At 36.3% G+C, this 16,940-nt stretch overlaps 2 protein-coding genes across 11 annotated transcripts in view; both read right to left on the bottom strand.

Moving 5' to 3' along the window:
• The window catches only part of LOC137581507 (serine-rich adhesin for platelets), a 62,112-nt gene that overhangs the window by 4,247 nt on the left and 40,925 nt on the right, over positions 1-16,940 (bottom strand). For 4 of the 10 annotated variants that reach the window (XM_068295774.1, XM_068295773.1, XM_068295772.1 and 1 more), the window contains exons 5-8: positions 5,166-5,815; positions 4,895-5,098; positions 1,784-1,977; positions 125-277 (exon numbers count right to left, since the gene is read on the bottom strand). In XM_068295774.1, coding sequence (XP_068151875.1) covers positions 125-277; positions 1,784-1,977; positions 4,895-5,098; positions 5,166-5,815 — 1,201 coding nt within the window. Of the gene's footprint in view, positions 1-114; positions 278-1,783; positions 1,978-4,477; positions 4,599-4,894; positions 5,099-5,165; positions 5,816-8,580; positions 8,667-9,416; positions 9,452-16,940 lie in introns of those variants that run through there. The other 6 variants (XM_068295780.1, XM_068295779.1, XM_068295777.1 and 3 more) reach the window with 4 other exon arrangements.
• Positions 10,383-11,371, bottom strand: dunk (disrupted underground network). The gene has a single exon (XM_068294692.1). It carries the CDS (start codon positions 11,187-11,189, stop codon positions 10,383-10,385), a length of 807 nt encoding a protein of 268 aa, XP_068150793.1. The 5' UTR covers positions 11,190-11,371.

Genomic DNA, 16,940 nt, shown 5'->3' with positions numbered 1-16,940 from the left:
ATTTTTTTTTAATTTTTGACTTTTCACAATTTTTTGTTGTTATATTTTTTAAAGATTTCTTTTTTTGTTGTAATTAGTCTTTTTTTGTTGGGTTATATTGGACCAAAAACTTACAGGTTCATACCTGTCGTCGCAGCAGCCGCTTGTTGTTGTGTTCTGTTGTTGTTGTTGTTGTTGTTGCTGTTGCTGTTCTGGCTGGATGAGGAAGTTGTTGGCAATCCTAAAAGCGAGGCTAGGACATCTTCTAGCGAGGCGCTGCTCAAGGAGCGTTCGGGCGCTATGATTTTTACATACATATGTATATGTATATGCAAATATGTAAATGTTTGTTTGTATTTTGTTTGTATGTGTATGAATTGTGCGGGCCAATCGATGGAATTATTAATTTTGGATAATTGTTTTGCAAAAAAAATGGAGAGAAATTACGAAAAAAAAAAACAGATTATACGTAAATAAATCAATTTTTTGTAACTCTTTACACTTAAAACTAAATGCTTTGGAAATTATTTATACAAAAGTGGACAACAATTTCGAAAAATTACACTGAGAAAATGTTTTAACAAGACCAACTGGTGCATGTGTGTGTGTGTGTGAGAGAGTGTCTAAAAATTATAAATTCAAATAATAAAAAACTAGTTTTTTAAATAATATATAATTCAGTTTTTATTATAGCCACCATTAGATAAGGGCTTAGCTCAGAGTTTTTGTAGACATATTTATGTATGTATGTATATATAAAGCACTTTAAAATAATTTATACAAAATAAAATGATCATTTAAATGTAGATAATGTAAAAATATTGTAAATCGTTCGTTGTTTTTGTTTTTGTTTTTTGTTTAAAAAATTTATAGCACAATTAAATGGGTGAATGGTGAAATTTTTCTAGTTTTAAAAACCAAGCCTAAAATAGAAAATTCCAAAATAAAAATCAGCAAAACAAAAAATAAATAAATGTAAATCAAAATGTTATGAAATTTTGACATTATGCCAATCGATTCAATTCGATCATAGCAAACTTATGCCCCGATAAGTATGCTATAAATTTCTTCTATTGCTTTTGTGAGTGTGAAACAAACAAAAAAAAAAAAAACGATATATAAAAATAATGCAATAATTAATTTTAAATGATTAATGTTGCTGGTTGGTTTTTTTCTTTTTTATTACGTTTATAAAGAAATTAAACATAAAATTGTTTAAATAATTAGAATCTAAAAATAATTACGTTTGAACAAATTCAAATTTGTCAATGTTAATTTACAAGATATTTATATATTAATATTGTATTTACGTACAAAAAAATTGTACACAAAATGTAGAAAATTATATTTTCTTCAACTACACTCTGTGTGTGTGTGTGTGTGTATGTGTATTTGTTGTGGTAAAAAGGTTTTTGCTTTGTTTCTCTCATTTTGTTGCTACATGCTAAAAGTGTATGTATTATTGCTACATAAAATATATATATATATATGTATATATTTATATAAGTAAAATATGTATAAGAAATAAAAAATGAGCTAACTCATTTCGCTAAGATGCTTTAAGATTTTTGTTGTTTTTTTTTTCTTTGTGCACAATACAGAAACCGAAAAAATTTAAATTGTGATCGAAAATTATAAATCTGAAAAGCAAGAACTAAGCACGCATCGCAAATTGGAAATTGAAAATTGAATATTGGAACTTGGATTCGGTTTTCAATGAAAGCAAAAACATAAAACTAAAGAATTTCCGTTTTCAATTAAACATATGCTTTTCGATCAACTTAGATATATATGGTGGACTCACCGCCACCGCCGCCGATACGGCTCAATCCGTTCATGCGTAGGGGCTGCTGAATGGATGACAGATTTGATGTGGCATCCAAATGGAGATGCTCCTGCTGATGCTGTGTTGTTCCGGGCGGGCTGTTATCGATGACGGGTGTTTGCGGTGAATCCAAAGGACGAATGCCCACAAAACTGCTCTCAAGCCAGCATTTTCTAATTGACAATAATAATAATGAAGAAATTGATTATTAGTTGATTGTAAACATATGCAAGAGAAAACAATACAAATCGAGTGCAGTGAAATTCAATAAGTGACGTCACAAAGCAACTAAATGATTCACTGCACTTGTAGCTATACATAGATATGTACTTATATATAAGTATATATTTATATTTGTTTCTCACTCTCTCTCTCTCTCTCTTTTTCTCACTTTCTATCTGTCTCTGTTTACTGCGGGAGCACTAACCTCCGACAACTTGTCTGTAATTGCGTTGGTCAAGTATTTGTACTCTTTCTCTCTCACTGATTTTGGCCTATTTGAATAATTCAAAATTTGTCCTTTTACTTTATATAATATTTGTTCTGTTTGCTTTTTTGGTCTGCAGCAGCTGCTTTTTTCTATGTACCGCTTGCTAGGAAATATCCTGCACGAATGAGAAACGGATGCGAACAAAAATAGCAAAAGAGTCCGAAATGAATTTACAAAGTGGGTTGCCACATTGGGTGGCCACATCAATGTGGGTCGCAAGAGACAGTAAGAGAGAGAGAGCGAGCGAGAGAGTGAGAGAAAGCAGCACGAGAGACAAGTCACATCCTATGTGGCTGCTGTGTCTGTGGTAGTTAAGCGGGGGTGAGTTTTTTTTTGGGGAATTGTGGCGGGTGGTTACGTGTTTAGTGCTGTCAATGCTCCAGGCGCCCGGTTGGCGGCCTGATTACAGGACAACAATGACAGGATATATGATAGGGAAAGTGAAATAGGAGTTACCCTTGCCGATATAAGTATAAAAAGAAAGATACATTTAAAATTGAACTAAAAACAAACGTCTCCTCGAGTTTTATGCGTTTCCATTGAAACTTAAAGACCAAAAATAAACAAAATATCAAATAAAGGACCTTGTAAGTAAGGGAGTTGAAATAATCAATCAATCCTTATAGAGATTTTTCCTAATTTTGAAAGCATCTTACTCAAAGTTGCCAATATTTACCTGTACTTTTATGCTTTAAAAACCATTCTTACAATATATGCTGACAATGGCAAGGATTCCAATGGAAGAAAAGGAGAACCCTGTATTTGTGTATATGCCCTGTCCGTTCTACTTCTTCAATGTTATTGATTTTCATAATGATTGGCACTGCCAAAAGGAAGAAGGTAACTAACCAAGCAAAACTAGCAGCAATCTGCAAAGAACCAGCGACTTGAAACGTGTACAAGTGGCCTCCATCTGATTGCAGGGCAGGACACATGTCCTCTGTCCAATATGCCAGGTATGAATAAATGCAAAGGGCTAACATACATACATACATATAAGTATACCGTGTACAGGTGAATATATAACAACCAAGCCCCCTCTATAAAAAATAGGGTTTGCCAGCTGCATTGTTGCCATTCAAATTGAATGGCAATGATTGTGTGTGAGTGCTTTCCCCTTCTAGTTCTAGAACTGAGCGCAGTGTAATAGAGGGACAGCGAGTCTTTTATGGCACTTATTAATGACACTCATGACATCACATTCGACTAAAGTCAAATGAAATCAATTTTCGTCTTGAATGGCTGTGCATTGTGTCCCAGTGATGGAATGGAAATGAACATACTCAACTCTTGGGATAAATGGGAACGATTCTGAGATCTAAAGAAAGTAGGTCATTGTGTGACAGAGATTCAACTTGAATTCAATATCGAGAAGTGCTTTGATTAGATTGCAAGGATACGAACATAGGTAAAAGTTGATATAAACTAAAGTTAATGTAAGTAAATAAGTAATCCTCTTGTCAATGTCAAATGGAAATAAGAACGAAAGACAAACCTAAATAGAAAATATGTAATAGGTAATCTCATAATAAGAAGAATCCTTATAACTTATAACTTATAACTCATGAATACATGATACACGTTCCTTATTTTGAAATTCCCTAGCTATTTCATCGTATAATCGTTAATATATAATATTATGTCTTCACTTCAAGATTGTAAGAAATCAGAAGCTCAGCATTTTGACTATAATCATATAATCTGTTGTTTCTAATAACTCTTACTATCAGTAGTCTAACATTCTTGATTAAAAGAAATCACAAGTGCCGTCTATGAATCTGTTATAATCTTTGTCATAAAATGGACTCCTAATGGACTTAAGAACAGTTCTTAGTTCTTATCTTATCAATAACCATTATTTGTACTGTCTTTTGTTATACTTTCTTTCCTGACGATCTTTTTTTTAATAATTTTTCTCATCACTCAATGTGACAATTGCTTGATACTTCATTCTGCAGCTTGACCTGACCTCATTGTGTAGCATAAGTTGGACTTGGTCCAAGACCAACATTGGATTATTTTGGCTTTTTAGTAATTTTAGTAACCAGCACACATATACATATAGACACATATATAGAGACACTTAAGTAGATTTTTGTGGTTAGTCACAGGTGTTAAACCACACCGGAAAGTGCGGCAGGATGAAACGAGTTGAACGAGTTGAACCCAACTGGGGGCTTACCTCGGAGCCAAAGTGTGCTGGATAGTTTTGTAGGAAGTCTCAAATATTTGTTTTTTGTTGGTGCTGGTAAATTTTGCGTTTTCTGTTTCGTTTCTCATTTCTCAAATTTGGTTTATAAGTAGCTACACCGTTCGTAGTGAGTGTAGTTGTCGTAGTATTTATAATAATAATAATAATCATTAAAATAAGAAAAATGAAAATGGTAGGAAATTGAGTTTTATCGGAGCAAAGAAGAAGATGGTGAGGATGAACAAGAGATGATGCTGGTGGATGACTGGTGGTGCTAAGGACAACGACAACGGCAACAACAACTACAACACATTGAGGTGATTGAGGTGAACAACTACAAAACAGCAGGGATGGATTTCTGGGAGTGGGAATCTCTTAAGCAACGGGCTAGATAAATGCCGTTGCCTACCTCGAATTTGGACTGGCCGAACGGCTGCGATGTTGCTGGGATTGCTGCTCCTGCTGATCGTTCACATAGTGTACAATGGCCGAGGTGACCTCCTTGATGGAACTCTGTATTTCTGGTGTCACGGGTTGCAATGTTGTACGCACTCCTCCATTCGCCGTGGCTGTTGTGGGTGATGTGCGTTGTGCCAGCAATGAATTGGCCAGTCTAGATGAGAGGAAAAACCCAATTAATTACACAATCATTAGAGAAAAGTTCAGTATGATCAATTTACCGCTCATGTGGCGTCCTTTGTGACAATTTCTCTGTGCTACGCCAGCCCAAATATGGTTGTCGATATGAATTTCTTAATACACCGCCAGGAGCGCCACCAGCACTGCTGCCGCTAGCCACAGACATGAAACTACTATTGATCGGTACACCACGAGCAAAGCTCCCACGCTGCGAAACGCTCGGCGATGTCTGAGTGGAATTCAGATGCGAAGTCGACCATCGTGTGGCTCCCACACCCTGTGGATGTGCCCCATGCTGGTGGTGTCCTTGTGACGCTGCCGCCACACTATTGCTCTGGCCACCATGATGGCTATGCGCTGAGGGACTCAACAGCAGAGGACTGCGATCGGAACGCTGTGAACCCAGCGAACTGAGCGAAGTCGTCTTCGAGTTGAGTCCCTGCCAGCGACCCGAATCCTGTGTGCGTTTCCTTGTGAAATTGCCCGGTCTATATCCGCCCGTGGTGCCGCTGGTGGATACATTGCCCGTTCCGGTGGCACCATCTGGCGAGTGTGTGGCATTCGTTTGATTGTATGCTCGGAACCAGTCGGGTATATTGAGACGCTGCAGCGAAGCCTGCACCCGTAATTGATGCTCACTCAGGGCGGCCGGATTGTGGTCATGTGATTTCTGTAGTTCATTTTCAGGTGGCTGCAAAAGGAAACCAAGAAATGACAAGGTTAGTTTCATATGAAAACTGTATTATGTAAGGCTTAAAAATATTTAAAAGCCAGAGATCAAGCAGGACATTAGTTTTTTCTTTAGATTTCCTTTTTAGATGTAACTCGGTTCAGATTTTTATTTGAATCTTGAGTTTTGTGATCATTCTAAATTTAAATTGAAGTTATTATTCTCCCATTCAACTTTGGGAGACGTTGAAAATACATTAATCAGCTGACCCTTGACTTTGGAACAAAGTTGCCTTCGTTCGATTCATCTAGTTACAATTCGCAACCGGTTTTAGTGGCCAACTGGATGGCCTTGCAATTCTAGAGTGGTTAGCAAAGTCTGCTGATACCAAAACCAAGTAGTTCTTGAATTTTGGTTTTCACAAAAATGAACTCGAGCCAGGTCATTTAGGGTTCAAAAAAATTAAAAGAAACAAATAATTTGTAATAAACTGTTAAGGCAATTGCTATTAAATAACCTGGTCTAGAAGAAGAAGTAGTTCCTTAGCTTAAACATCCGAGTTTAAGTATACATCTTCTCCGAAAGAGAGAAATAATCATTAAAAAGCAACAGGTTTCAAATTCTATTGATTGCTTTTTCTATCTCTTTCCCTCTGGCTATCGCTTGGGGATTGTTTCAATCTCGTCGCCCTTTCCTTATGATTTATTGCGTGTGCCTACAACAAGACACTTGAAGGATATAATATTATTATCATTTTTATGGAGGACAAAGCATAGTATATCTGTAGGAGATGACTCAGCAAGGATAACTTGGAAAGGGCAAAACTTTCGGTTTTGTTTGTTTGTCTATCTATCCCACCCACCCATCCAGTCGGTCGCCCTCTCACCTATACCCAAATTATGTCAGTCGTTCCCAGTAAAAAGTTTTAGCAGCATATAAAGAAAACTCGGCATTAGTGTGTGGACGAACAAAGAAACGGAAAACGGGAAACTGCAAATGCAAAAAAACAAAAAAAAAAAACAAGAAAACTTTTCCCTACGACATTTCTGGGTTATGTGTGGTTGAAGGGGGTTGGTCTGGGATTTGAGATGAATGCTTTTGAAGCACAAGGTAAATAGACCACATTGGGTTAGGTCTGGAGCAGACCTTGATGAGATGTTGGTTGGGATGGGCGGCAGTTGACGGTGTAGAAGTTGGATTTGGGATTAGAAAGAATTGTGCCGGGCAAAAGTGTCAAAAGTTTTTCTACTCGGATTAATGCTCATATATAAAATGACTAAGCTGTTAGCTTGAGTGATGTTGGTTTAGGATAATCGTTTCGCATGAAGTCATTTGGAAAGTGGGATAAAAATAAAAATGCCATTGATTTGGATTTGAAAAGAAAAATAATAACAAGTGGAAAATTAAACTAGCACAACAATAAAACTTAATCTGTGGCATTAAAAGTCTGAATTCCTTTTTGTCACTTTTGTGATAATAATATTTCACAAGCACAGACTCGACTCAATGGTTTAATAGAGGAGTGAGATATGTTTCACAACAAGCTAGAACCACAAGCTTATGTATCCTGACTCCTTTTAGATATCCTATAGCGCCTTAGATAATGCCATCATTCACTGTACATAACCATATCTACCTCTCGAAGTTGGGATTGGAATTGCACAAGATTAAAACTTAAACATCATTTAAAGATCACCATGGGGCGTATACTTTATTTTTCTTTGACAATTCAAATTCATCTTAATTTTGGCTGGATATTTCCGCTGAAAGTTTTTACTGTATCACTGAAGAAAGCTAAGTTCTTATAAATCCATTTGAGTTAATTCAAATAGAATACCAAGTAAAGCTTCTAAAGAGTCATTATGTTAAAGTTTTATATATAATAGATTGATAAATATTTCAATAATTTGAAATGAAATTCAAATGGCTGAAAATTTAGGTATCTTAACTGTCTTTATAATGATTTAAGAATTGATGAATAATAATAAATTTATCAAATATCGATTTTTAACTTGAGGTACTCTTAACTCTTAGAGGGTTAAGTAATAATTTAGAATGATTATGTTCATAGAATTATTTCACTTAACATCTATTCAAAGTAGGCTAACAAAAAATACCCAACGACTTTTCCATCAAATTGTTTTTGATACTTTCGTACGTTTTGTCTCAAACAACAAACAACCTTCTTTATATAGGGCATTTCTCAAAGGGCAAGTGCTTAGGAAAAAGGATTTCAAGTGCATTGCAAGAAACTTGAAATGCGACTCAAGTGCAAACAAAGCTTGGCTCCAAGATCTACCAACATTTTGCTGTGGCTGTGCTGCAACAGAACTGGCGGAAAAAAAAATGGCAAAAGACAAAAGCGGTTGACAGACAAAAGTTAATCACAGTCATCATACACGTATGCAATGGCACTTCAACGAGGTCTCAAGCGAAGGCTAAGGAACTGAGGTACGCTGTAGAGTGGTGGTGGTGACTGCGCAAAGAGGGGGAACTGGGCGAAAGAACAACTGATGTCGACGTCAGATGGCGTGCCATCCGTTGACAATTGTTATGCCGCTTTCAGTTTGTTTGTTGTCTCATATTATTGTTGTTGTTGCTGGTGTTGTTGTCGTTTTGTTGTCTGCAGTTGCAATTGAATCTATAGCTATTTGGGTCATATTCTCGGCACTCTGGCAGCTGATTTTGACGTCAAAAATACTAAACTAACCACAGACATAATCAGTATATATGTATGTATTTGTAGGATATGCATAAAGACAATGATTTACTTTGTTGTCATTTACCTGGTCGTATTGCAGCATAATTTTTCTGTATGTTTATTAATGTTAACAATATATTATTTTTTTTTTTTTTTTTTGTAAATTTTTTGCTGTTTTTTTTTTTTTTTTTTTAATAATTTTGAAAGTAAATGCAAAATAGAGACGTTTTATTTTAAGGTTCAAAAAACACAGAGAAAACTCAATTAGCATTCACACGCACACACACAAACACACATATAGAAATACTCCCAGAAGAGGAAGTCAATAAACACACACACACACACAAGCAGCAGAGGGAGTTTAAGGCACACCCAAAAAAAAGTTATCCCCTTTTCTAGTATATACAAATATTTGATGGGATTTTTCGTTTATAAGGGGGACATAAATTTATTTTTATATATTTCGTTTCGTTTTTTTTTTTTTTTGATTAGAATTTCAGTTTTTCCCCCATAAATATTTTTTGGCACTCAAACCCGTGTGACCTTTAAAAGTGTACGACAAAAAAAAGAAAATACTGCCAAACGCACGCACCAATACACGCACACTTATGTATAGATTCATGCACATACATATACCCATACATTTACACGCACACAAGCGCAGCGCGCGCATCAATTTATATTTTATTGTCGAAGGAGGAAAGAGGAGGAGAAATGGTCGAAGAATGGGCCAAGTTTTTTAGGGCTTCTTTTGCTTTTTGTGCCATTTTCCAGTGGCTTTTTTGTCTAAATTAATTAATCAAATTTCGGCTTTTACTTGAGCAAACATGGCGCGATACATGCAACACCAATACACATACACATTCACACACACACACACACACATGGGGAGTAAAACACAAAGAATGAGAGGACGTGTACACGCTACGCGCCGTTTGCCATTTCCGGCGCACAAAAGTATGCTGGCTTTTCTATTTGAATTTGTGATAGATACTGGGCCCACAACTTGAGGAACTGCAACCAGGAAGCCAAAACCAATTCAACTAAGAGAAGAAACAAAAAAAAAACACACGAGAAAGTAAACCAAAAACCGAAAACTTGCTTTTTTATGGCAGCTTTTGCGCATGGCCATAGACATCAGGCCGAGAAGCAACAGACGAAAGCTTTCCATCACATTTCGTTCTGTGTATGGCAAGGACTGTGAAGGCAAAAAGGACCCAAATATGCCATAAATGCCATAAACACCCTGTGTCTGTGTACACTCCTCTGGCATGCATGTAAACAAAGCCAGAGCAACAGGCATCTGCGCTGCTAAGGCGTCACATTGTCTGTGTATTTTTAGTAGTAGTCGCTGATGCTGGCACGTTGAGGAAGTAGAAGTCACACCCAAATGACAGGCAACCTGACAAGCTGTTCCAATTGACTCGGATAATCTCTGCCTGGAGTCGAGTGGAGCTGCATTGACAAGACACAACCATGTCACTGGGTCGTCGTGTAGAAACGGAAGGTTGCAACACCATCGACACCATCTGTCTGACTACCTAACGGAAAGCCATTAAAATAAGTGCCAAGTGAGTTGACGACAGAAGTGTTCAAGGGATGAACACTTCGAATTTATATGTGATATACCAGAGAGTATGTAGTTGGGCGGATTCGGAGGTACTCAAAAGAATTTATAGATTTCAATTTACTTCAAAGTGAAATTCCATTATAGAAAAGAGAAAAAGTTTGAGTTCGTTTTCTTTTTTAAATTTAATAGTTAAAAAAAATATGTTTTACAAACAAATTAATGAATATTTCTTACATGTTCTATATAGAAATGGATACTTTCTAAATTCAAAAACTATTCTAATTTAAAGCTGAATATAAATCATATGATTTTGGTTATTACAAAGTCAAATAGCGCAATGCCTTGTCGAGGAAACGCTCTTCCGCCGATCCCTGACCAAAGGCAATGCCACGTCGTGATTTGCTAGAAAGCTGATCAAATTTATGTTTGATTGTCTCATTGACCATTCGATCACAGCGTTGGGGCTGATCCAAGTGCTCAGCGGATGGGGCTTTGGCATATTCACGTTTCAATACCAAACTAATAATGCGAGAACGTGTCGAACGTGCCTTGGGCTGGGTGATAACCTGAGAACGTGGACGTAGTGGTGGTGGTGATGCTGATGAACTCGTTTGTCCATAGATGCCAGATTCAGCCGAATCGGAATCCTGATTGCTAGAGATGCCACCACAACTGCAGTAGGTCACACTGCTACGTGGCGATTGATTGACACTGCCGTAGGCCTCATCATCGCAGGAATAGTAATCGGATATACGCTTTGAACTGTAGTTCGAATTGTAATTCTTCTGCATGGGCAATTCCTCGGATATGGCATAGGGTATGCATTTGGCTTCCAAATACATGACAGGTTCGTCGACTGCCTCCTCAGCACTGGGCGTTGGACTGACACATCTTTCGCTCTCCAATTCGGCAATGCGAGCCTGTTGGATCTTTTGCTCTCGTCGTCGTTGGCGACGCTCATGGCGTTCCCTTTCAAGGCGGGAAATTGTCTCCAGACTCTCCATGAATAGACCCAAATCCTTTTGAGCAAAACGAGAGGCATCCAATGTAAAGGTAGTCATCGAAGCTGATTTCTGGTTCAAACTCAACAATTGAGTGCAGGTGGTAGAAATCGTGGTGGCCATTTTTTCTTTGTTTCAACAAATCACAGAATCTTTTCACTCTTGATGTTCGCACTTTGCTCGTTGTCAGACAACTGATGCTGCACTTGAATCTTCACAGAGATTTTATACGTTCCAGGTAGCAAGTTTGTCCTCTGCCACAGGCCAAGACCCTGTCCAGCCCACCCCCACAATAAAATGTACAACCTGAGACCCTTTCTTGCTGACCCGCCTATTAAGTTACCTGTCCGCAGGCAGGGCAAATCCCTTGCCTGCTATTCTACCCTAAGTCGATGTCTGGGGAATTTCCTTGATTACTTTTTAATTTTTGGCATTTCCCCTAAATTGCACACATGTTAAGCTATTAAACCTACAGCTGTCTGTTTTATGTCCATGTTGTAAAACTTTCAGAATGCTCAAAAATTATGACACCTGGCCAAGGGACAAACATACATACATACATATACACACACACACACTTGTCTATAAATGAAATGAATCAGTTTAGTTTCTGTCACTAAAACAATCAATACTTGTACTTTGCATGTTTATTTAAGCCAACACTTGTTCTTTTTGCATCAAGGCCATTCAAGCATAGGAAGAAGGGGAGTGGAGTCAAGTGAAAAGTGGTCTAAGTAAATCAATAGACAATCAATTTTTTAAGTGTTTCTTTGAATTGAATCGAGGCCAAGTAAGATTGCGCAAAATCAGGCCAAACTATTAACACTTCTAATAACAGAAATAAATGTGGGTAATAAAAATTAAAGGAAGGCATTGATCACTCATTAGTAGGTAAGAATATAGATGCTAAGAGGGCGATCTACGCCCATCTATCTAGATGTTTAATTATTGATAGAAGTTCCCATTATAAACTAAAATCTTTTATAAAGACCGATTAGTGATTGAAAAGTGTCCAACACTTTGATTCTGATTGCAAAATTGTTTCGAGCCCCATAACGTTGGGAAATCAGCATCACAAATTTAGTATAGGACATCTTTGAAACCTAAGAATACTTTTCATGAGAATATTTGTAATTTTCTTTCTTTAATTTCTTATTCTTTAAGTATTCCTGCAATATACTCATAACTCTAGCTATACATATTTGATTCATTTTCCAACCAATTGGAAACTTTTGTCTTTCATAGAAAATAATTTCCTGTGATAGGGTTAATTGGGCAAAACCAAAATAAATATTAAAATGCTAGTATATGTATTAAGTAAGCTAAACAATTTACAATGCTTAACAGGTTATTTAGTTAATATTTTTAACAAACTATTTAATCCCTGTGGTTATTTACTTTCAAGGTTTATCTAGGTAGATATCCATTGGGATTAACTAAGCGCCGTCTTAACACTTAGAACAGGTACCTGTGGAATATTTTAATCCAAATCCAACCCAATCTTAAGCCAGCTTATGGCCAAAATGCCTAATCCTACTAACAATATAGTAAGCTGAATCAGCAAACAAATTTTATAAATGACATTTTACACTTTGAAGTAATTGAAAAGGAGAAAAAAAAAATGAATGGCAAGCAAAATATATTTTCTCTTATTGATTTAGTAACTTTACACTTTACTTATGTTCTTGGTGTTGTTGTTGGTGGTGTATTTTTACTCAATTTGGCCAACACACAAACAACATTTCAATTTGCATGTCCAGACAAGAGTCATTTATCCGTACTGACAAATGACTTTGGCTAGTCAGGCCAAAAACAAAACCCACTTTGAATTTAAATTTGAGTAACAAATCGATGGAAGGAGTGAGTCAATTTGTCTAGACTCTAGACTGACCAAAAATGATTAGAGACAAGGGCGCGACATTGTCGCCAGTTGGCTAATTAAACACACATTTTCGAGAATGGACGGCGGGGCCCTTTTTTGGGTTTGGACAAGATGAGAGATTCTCACTTTGCCTGCAGCTGCTATATATTCTGACGAAAAGGCGTATAATGCACTTGAGATATGAATATGTATGTATGTGCATATATAAATCTCCATTTTCATCTCTCCGTCACTTTATCAGAGGCATTTTGCCGCCTTTTTGTTGGTTTAAATCCATTGAACTTTCAATTAAGCACGTTCCACACAAGTCGAGACGAATGCTCGACAAGAGGTGTGAGGAGAGGATGAAACGTTTAACCCCTTGTTGCCTTTTTATGAGAGACAAATTGTCTTTCTTTTGTTACGGGTTGGTTTTGTTTTTTTTAACACTTTTTAAATTAATTGTCTTAAATTAATAAAACAAACTTGAGATAAACAATTTTTGTTTTTGGGCGTGATTTATACTAAAGACTTACGATACATAAGATTAATTTTTTTGTTGACAAGTTAGTTAGTCACTTGGTTTTACATACCTGCAAAGAGAAAGATAGAAAGTAGAGCAAATTAGTTAAAGTGTTTGAAGTAGTCCAAAAGCCAGCCAGTGCTGCACCCCAAGGCGGAAATATCAATTTACTACAAAACGAACACATAAAATGCCAATTGGCAAATGACAGACCCAAGACGAGTATAAAACCAAACTAAAGAAGGGAGGTGTAAGCACAGCAGAGGGGTTGGAGGGGTGGACGACGCCCACTAAAAATTACTTACAAAATGTTCTTCAATTGCTCTAAAGACAAACGAAGCAAATGGTCCGTATACCGGGACGAGACCACTAAAAACGAAGACAAAAAATAAAAATTCAATTGAAATTTGTTCTTAAAACTTAAGAATTTTGTATCCAAGTTGTTTTTTGTTTTTTGGTTATCGGAAATCCAAAACAAAGAGGACAGTTGATGTGAAAACTTATCAAAAGTCTTCTTATAAAGTTTGACCTCGAGACGATGAAGAGAAGGTTTGATGAATTTTAAAAAATTATTTTAGAAATTTAATAAATAAATTGTCTTGCAGAGAAAACAAGCTGATAGTTTGAACCTGTAGAGGAAATATTCTAAAAACTTTTATACAAAAATGAGCAAGTGGCAATATTTATGGCGTGTGAAGGCAAATATTGTATTAAATTGGAGATAAAGGAATATATATTTAGGTCAGTAGTTCTTTTAAAGGATAAAGGAATATGTAAAGAAACCTCGTATCAAATTTTAGTTCAATTGATCCATTAGAAGCGACGCTTAGATCTTACTCGCTTAAAGTTTTCCATTCTCAAGTCCTACATTAAAAAGTCTATAACTTTGAAAAGTAATTAAAAGAAAATTTGTAATCTATATTAGTCCAACAGTGATAAGTCTTGTCTCTTCTCAATATTCCATCTGAACTAAAAATATTGAATATTTTTCCCGGTAATGTCTGAGTTGCGGTTTCCCGAAGGCTAAAGACTGAAAAGTTTCAAGGATTCGCAAGTATTTCTTGATGGGATTTACTGGGAATTCCAACGATCTCTTCTCTTGCAGCTTTAGCAATCAAACATTGCAAGTCAATGGGCAGGAGATCGATGTCTCCCTCTATCTCTGTCTCTCTCTCTCTCTTTCTGTTGTTCTTCACGCTCTGTCTGCATAATAAGGTCAAAATAATAAAAAAGAACTTTGAATGGGTGGAGAGGAAATAATGAAAACAAAAGTTGACGGCTGCTGCTGGTTGCGTGCCGATCGCCAACTCCAGGAATTGCCTTGGATGACTATCTATTTATGGAAACCATTGTAATAACTCCATCAGCAAGCAAATGAAATGAAATTGGGAGCGGTGGGCTAGGGAGATGGGCTAGAGAAGAGATGGAGGCTGGCCAGCATAAAACTTCAAACAGATGTCAAGCTGCAGTCATGTAATTATTATTAATGTGCTTGCCCCCCACACCGTCCCAAGAATCCCCCACCATCTTCATCATCATCATCATCACCATTGCATGCCACTTTGTTTGCAACCCAACCCTATCCATTTAGTGGCTTGTCTGATCTCATCTAGCAAATATTCCGAAAACAAAATAACCAAAACTATGTGCCTCTGTTTTACATTAAAAATTATTGCTCAGAGATTTTTCTTGTGCTTTTTTTAAACGAGGCGTTTTTACTTGAAGTTCATTGAACTGACTCTCTACCTCCCTGCCCTCCCACTCTGGGGCTGGTTCACTCACTCACTCTGTGTGGGCATGTGGGGCAGACTGCGATTTTGCCATGAATTCCATGCTAATACTTACTATGAATAGCGAGGCTTTGATAAATGGCACATGGTACCGTATAGAAAACCGTAGATACATAGATACACAAACACTTTTGCACTTACTCTCTTCTTTGCTTTGCTTTTGTAGGTTCAACCTTATATGGCTTTCTTTGGCCATTCTTTTGCCTATGTGCAAATTCATTGTCGTCTTGAGAACCTCTTTGAAAACTGAGAAACGTGAAATGGCTGATTGCATTGCTTTAAGACTTTTCAATTGATGAATTGCACTTGAAACCCACACACAAGCACACACAATAACAATAACAATAACAAAAACCCCAAGTGAAATGCTACACATATCATTTTGGATTTGCAAAAAAAAAAAAAAGGAAAGAAAAGAAATGGGCATGAAGACATATTTATGGCGTGGGAAAATGTGAAATGTATGTTTTGTTTAAAAAATCAATTTGCCACAAAATAAAGAACTAGTTTCTAATTTTTGTTTCAGGCAAACATGATATCATCGGAATATACTATGTACATATATACTAGGGCTCAACTAAGCTCTACTCAACTCAAGGTCTAGAAACTAAGAATGTTGTTTAGAGAGTTAATTGACTAACATCCAACCATATGAATTATTAATTCATTTAATTCTGTTAGGCAATGCAGAATCAATTGGAAAATTCTATAAACGGAGGGCAACACCTGTCAAGGCAATTGCCAATTACTTATATTTAAACCCAAAAAACAAAAAGTTTATCTTCGAATTAGTGACGAATTCAGAACAAACCTTAATCAATATATTGATTTCATCTGATGACAAAATCAACTATTTTTGAAATAAAAATCATTTAGAAATATTTATATTAAGACCCTGAAATCTTCTATCACAATATTTGCATGGTTAGTGGCTCTGAACTTGATAAACTTGGCTGATTGCTTAATGGATTCCATCATCATCATCATATAGAATTGAGCAATTCTGTTGCTTATCTAGCAATCAATATATAGTTTACAATTTTTATTTACATTGTTTAAACTGACCTCGAAATTGTGTTTATTATGATTATATATATAAAGTTGTTGACCCAATGGCTTATCAAAACTGGTTAAATATCTGTTGAATCTCCCTATAAACATGCCAGCATTTTGCCAAATTACGAGTAAATTAAGTTATTCGGTCAGCGGAACAATAACCGCCCCCTCCTTTCACTATACATATGTATATGTATGTATATAGTATTCTGTCAGTTGGAAGGTCAGCTAGATGTTCTATCATACTCTCTTGTGATTGATGACAATGGGTTTATTTTGGTGCTTTCTGTATGAATTCAATCATATTTTACCATTAGATTTTTGCTTATTTATCGACTATAGAAATATTGCATACAAAACTCGTCAAGAGCTTAGGTAAATTGACTTTGGTAGAATGAAATATAAACAGAATAGCAATAGTCCAGGGACAGCGACTTGATTTTTTGTTGACTTCATGCGTTTTGTGTTATTTTTTTCGATTTTCGATTTTTTGTTTTGCTTTGTTTTGTCTTTTTGTGTAATAGAACTCGTTTATTGAAATTCCAGACGGGCTTATGGCGTTATGTGATATCATTGAGTCAGACTTACGCAATTTGCTGCTAGCTTATGATGAAGAAGATAATCAGAGGGCTGTTTGATTAGGT

The sequence above is a fragment of the Drosophila tropicalis genome, unplaced genomic scaffold (genome assembly GCF_018151085.1).
Source record: "Drosophila tropicalis isolate 14030-0801.00 unplaced genomic scaffold, ASM1815108v1 contig_845, whole genome shotgun sequence".
NCBI classification, from domain to species: Eukaryota; Metazoa; Arthropoda; class Insecta; order Diptera; family Drosophilidae; genus Drosophila; species Drosophila tropicalis.
Note: the sequence above shows the minus strand (reverse complement) of the source record. Positions and strands in the feature narration are given on the sequence as shown.